This window comes from Rhinichthys klamathensis, unplaced genomic scaffold, assembly GCF_029890125.1.
Source record: "Rhinichthys klamathensis goyatoka isolate OS25496 unplaced genomic scaffold, OSU_Roscu_1.1 h1tg000001l_1, whole genome shotgun sequence".
Classification (NCBI taxonomy): Eukaryota; Metazoa; Chordata; class Actinopteri; order Cypriniformes; family Leuciscidae; genus Rhinichthys; species Rhinichthys klamathensis.
In genome coordinates this window covers 739,232-744,487 of record NW_026606555.1, presented here as the reverse complement: position 1 = coordinate 744,487, position 5,256 = coordinate 739,232, and the positions used below count along the sequence as shown (strand labels likewise).

General features: G+C 41.0%; 1 protein-coding gene across 1 annotated transcript; it reads left to right on the top strand.

Annotated features, from left to right (window-relative positions):
- Positions 1-224: 224 nt before the first annotated feature.
- Positions 225-4,504, top strand: LOC130090195 (enoyl-[acyl-carrier-protein] reductase, mitochondrial). Its single transcript, XM_056257714.1, has 10 exons — positions 225-379; positions 1,015-1,112; positions 1,274-1,405; positions 1,544-1,687; positions 2,646-2,748; positions 2,839-2,941; positions 3,025-3,098; positions 3,178-3,238; positions 4,070-4,142; positions 4,268-4,504. Exons 1-10 carry the CDS (start codon positions 228-230, stop codon positions 4,426-4,428), a joined length of 1,101 nt encoding a protein of 366 aa, XP_056113689.1. The 5' UTR covers positions 225-227; the 3' UTR covers positions 4,429-4,504.
- The last annotated feature ends 752 nt before the right edge of the window (positions 4,505-5,256 follow it).

The window sequence follows — 5,256 nt, the reverse complement described above, 5'->3', positions numbered from 1 at the left end:
GGGCGCCAACACTGATCTCACGTACCCCTCAGCAAATGTGCAGTTGCGCAAATGCATGAAGAAAAAAAAACTGCCTTCATTAAAAAAAATCAGTTAACTACGTGTGGTTTCCAGTCCGAAAGAGTGAAAGCAGAAGTATTAAAAGGAAGTACACATTTTTTCCATCAGTGTACAAGCCTTGACAGCCTTTAAACTCACAGTTAGAGGACGGCGGAAGAGAAGGACTCATGCTCATCAGAAGTCTGCTCAGAGCTGCCCATGGCGGGACGGTCCTGCGGTCCTCTAGAGTCCGGCAGAGATGCTGTCCCGTGCGGAGAGAGACTCACCACTGCTCGGCTGTAGTTTACAGAGAACACTCGCATAACATCGATACTCTGAGGTACGGGCATATCTATCTCTTTATCCACTCGTAGCAGTGGATTCCCAGACAGCAACACAGTGTCGGCCCACATCTGGAACTGGTGGATTCCTCATGTACTGTACCAGATCTGGGCCCACACTGTGTTGCTGTCTGGCTTACGTTGTACTACAGTGATGTTTAGACTTAGTTATAATGTAAATGTGACTTTTGGTTGTGATGAATGAATAACAGACGGTAACATCCAAACTTCAGCCCGAGGCCAAGTGAATGGACAGGTAGAACTTGGCAATCATTGTCCAGCATCTGAGTCAAATTGTTGTTTTTTGTTGTTGGTGGTGTTTTTTTTTTGTTGTTGGTGGTGTTTTAGATTACATTAGAGATTATTGAAGAATTCCGATCCAGAAAGCAACATAGTGTCGGCCCAGATCTGGCCCACATCTGGTACGTCTGGAATCCATGTTTGCCGGATCTGGGCCGACACTATTTTGCTGTCTGTGGACCCCTTCATTTTTCACATTTTGTTATTAAATAACTAAAAAAAACCTCTGAAAACACTTGAAACATTGGTGTATTGTAGCGTAGACTGCATGTCCTGCTGTCTGGTGAGCGTTGGGTTAACTGCGGGACACTTGTGACCGGTCGTTTGTCTTCAGGATGGAGCAGCTGCCGTTGCCTCCGGTGAAAGATGGGTCAGTGAGAATCCGCATGCTCGCAGCTCCGGTCAATCCTGCAGACGTGAACATGATCCAGGGTAAAGGCTTCATGTCTGTTCTGATATGCGTTCTCTCTAGTGCTGTTTAAATCAGATAATGTATTGAAATTCTATTCTAATCTTTGGTGCAATGGAGACTGAACATGACTAATTGAGCATGGTGAATTGACTATAGCGGGTTATGTGTGTCCATACTGTAGGTTCGTACCCAATCTTGGTCCCCGTCCCAGCGGTGGGGGGGAATGAGGGCGTGGGAGAGGTGCTGGAGGTGGGCAGTGATGTCACATCTCTCCGACCTGGTGATTGGGTCGTGCCCATAGATGCTGGCTTTGGTAAGGAGCTATTGACTTTTTCAACATCAAAACCTTAAAGGGACACTTCACCCATTTGCATTAGGCTTTGTATCGTTAGAAACCCAGTCATATTTTTGAATGGTCATGGTTTATTCCCTTATTTTCACTGTGTGTCAGGTACATGGAGGACAGCCGCTGTGTGTGAAGAGCATGAGCTCATGTCTGTTCCTAAAGACATCTCTCTTCTGGGAGCCGCCACTGTCTTCGTGAACCCCTGCACCGCCTACAGGATGCTGAGCGACTTCCAAACACTCGCCCCTGGTACGAAAACGCAAACTTGGTTGAGCATTTCTATTTTACTGAGAGAAGACCATGACCACACTGTAAAAAAAAAAAAAAAATCCCGTTGTTTTTACGGAAAAAAACTGGCAGCTGTGGTTACCAGAACTTTACTGTCAAAACTACGGTATCAACGTTTTTGGTTTTACAGACTTAACTTAAAATTTACAGTAATAAACCGTAATTCATTATCTGATATAATGATAACTTACCAACCTATTGAATTATTAATATCTGTTTTGTACCATTGTAATACACTGACAACCAACAATCATCACAGCAATGATGAGAGTCACATGATAAATCAAAGCTCATCACAAGCAGTCTTCCACAAGAAATTAATTAATACTATTATATATTGAAGCCGCACAGTGTTATTCGCACAAACATTAAACACTATCATGGTAACACACATGACATTTTAAAAATGCAATAAACATTAATTTAACAACATTAAATGTAACATAAAACCCTAATGTACATAACTGATTAGAAAAGAACTAAGAAAACTAAGAAGAAGGTGTGATGGCGCAGTGGATAAGACACATGCCTTTGGTGTGAGAGACCCGGGTTCGAATCCACTGCGAGACACCAATGTGTCCCTGAGCAAGACACTTAACCCCTAGTTGCTCCAGAGGCGTGCGACCTCTGACATATATAGCAATTGTAAGTCGCTTTGGATAAAAGCGTCAGCTAAATGTAAGTGTTTTTCACTGTAAATTATACAATGAGTTGTTCTTTTCACTTTCAAAAACTGTAAATTTAACGGTATTTTACAGTAAAATGACATTAAATGTACCGTTAGATCTATCACAGTTCTTTACCGTATGTTAAGGAAACTTTCTGCTAACTAATGAACAGTTTTGCACTGTAGCATTTTTACAGTCTTTTACCGTTAAAATCACGATGATTTTTTACAGTGCAGGATTTGTTGCGATAGGTTGCACAGTGATCCAGAACGCCTCGAACAGCGCAGTGGGACAGGCTGTGATTCAGATCGCCGCAGCACTGGGCCTAAAAACCATCAACATCATCAGAGACCGGTACTGGATGCATTACTAAAGCAGCTCTGTGCGATAATCTCGCGGGTTATAACGTGGAAATGGATTTCTTACACTATCTCTTGAACTCAGACCAAACTGTGCTGAGCTGACGGATGAGCTTCAGTCACTGGGAGCCGATTATGTCGTGACAGAAGAGGAAGTGATGTCATCGGGGCTTCGTCGGGTCTTCGAGGTTGGGCATTCTGCTCTTCTGCAACAGTTCGGTTTCAGTGATTTCTGCAGAATTGCTTAAACACAGACATTGCTTTTTTGTAGGAGGTTCCCAAACCTAAACTGGGCCTGAACTGTGTAGGAGGCTTGAGCGGAGGACTTGTGTTGTCTAATCTCGAGTAAGTACTCGTATGTGCTGCGGTTTGAGGGTAGTTTAGCAGAAATTCATTGTGATCAATGAATCCTCTTTTATTTCAGTAATGGAGGCACGATGGTCACATACGGAGGGATGGCCAAAAGACCCCTCCAGATCCCTGCCGTGAGTATATGATGTTCATGCTAATATTTCACTCTTACTGGAACTTTCTGGATCAGAACGACAGTGTCTGACACTTCCCAAACACCATAATATTGAGTAACACCCATCATGTGTAATCAGTAACACTTCAGCTACTACTATTAACTAATATAGAGGATTAACTAACTCATCAGTAAGTAATAAAATGGCTAATCAATCATTATTGAATTTGATTATTATCATTATTAACGGTCCCACTTTCTATTAAGTGGCTTTAAGTACTATGTACTTACATTGAAATTAATAATTTGATCCAATGGACTTATTGTGTACATATACATGTTTTCACATTGTACATTTGTAATTACACAGTTGCCCCTTCCCTTACACCTTAACCCACCCTTAAACCGACCCGCACCACACACACCTGTCCCTAACCTCACCCGTATCACTCCTCAATAGCAGCACAAGTGCTTTACAATACAACGTCAACACAATAAGTACATTGTATTTATTTTTCGATGTAAGTACATAGTACTTAAAGCCACTTAATATATTAAGAATTAGTAATTATTAACTAATCACAAAAGTACAGTACTACATTCCTTCACATGGCCATGACCAGAGTTCAGTTTCTGTATTACAGCTTTACTCATAACCATATTGACACGCATTCAAGGAATGTTGTGATACTTTTAAAAACGCATTTTAATCTTCTATGCGTCCAGTAAAGGTGGTAAATTACTGCAAATAAGTGGTAATCGTCAGCTTAACTTGTCTTGAACCCAGAGCATTCCTCAAAAACAAAACAAAAAAACAACTAACATTTATATTCCATTCACTCCCGAGCAGAAATCCTTTATATTCCAGAATGCGACTCTAAAGGGCTTCTGGCTGACCCAGTGGAAAAGACACCACAGGACAGGTGAAGCAAAACAAAATAATAATAAAGAAATTGTGTAGAGCTTCTGCAGGCCATATGGTTTAACATCGTAATGTTCTTTGTTGTGTTGAGGGTCTCTCTCTCTCTCTCTCTCTCTCTCTCTGCAGATAGAGCCCAGCTGAAGGCCATGTTGGATGCTGTGTGTGACCTCATGAGAGCCGGACAGCTGTCCTCACCACACTGCGTCCAGACACCGTTTCAGCAATACACACACGCGCTACGAGCTACTGTGCAATCACACCGCCGCAAACACGTCCTCATCATGTAGACTCAGAAACGCTGTGTTATCTTCTGCAGAACCACGCTGGACATCAGAAACAAACGTCTACAGCTACACATGCTTCTCACATGCCCCCACGGATTTTTTTTTTTTTTTTAAATATAACCCCTGAAATGATGACTTCTGGTGAATATTGAATGCTATCATACATTATTGCACATTATAATACAACTTATTAGGCCTACAGTTGAAACCAGATATTTACATACACTTCAGAAAAAAACACAAAAACTTTTATTTCTTTACTGACATACATTAAATCAAAGTAAACTTTTTCTGTTTTAGATCAATAAATATTAACATATTTTTTGCATTTGTTAAATGTCAGAATCAAGTGAGGGATAATTTTTATGTAATTTTTTTATCACTTTCATCAAAGTCAGAAGTATACATACACTAAGTTTATTGTGTCTTTAAACAAAAAGAAAACTCCAGATGATTCCATTCTGAGCTTAAGAAGCTTCTGATAGGTTAATTGATTCCATTTGAGTTAATTGGTGGCACACCTGTGGATGCATATAAAGGCACACCTCATACACAGAGCCTCTTTCTTTGACATCATGGGAAAATCAAGAGAAATCAACCAAGACATCAGGAAAAGAATTGTGGACCTCCACAAGTGTGGCTCATCCTTAGGTGCAATTTCCAGATGCCTGAAGGTCCCACGTTCATCTGTTCAGACAATAATACGCAAGTATAAAAAACATGGGAATGTACAACCATCATACCGCTCAGGAAGGAGACGGATTCTGAGTCCCAGAGAGGAACATTTTTTGTTGCGAAATGTGCGAATCAATCCCAGGACAACAGCAAAAG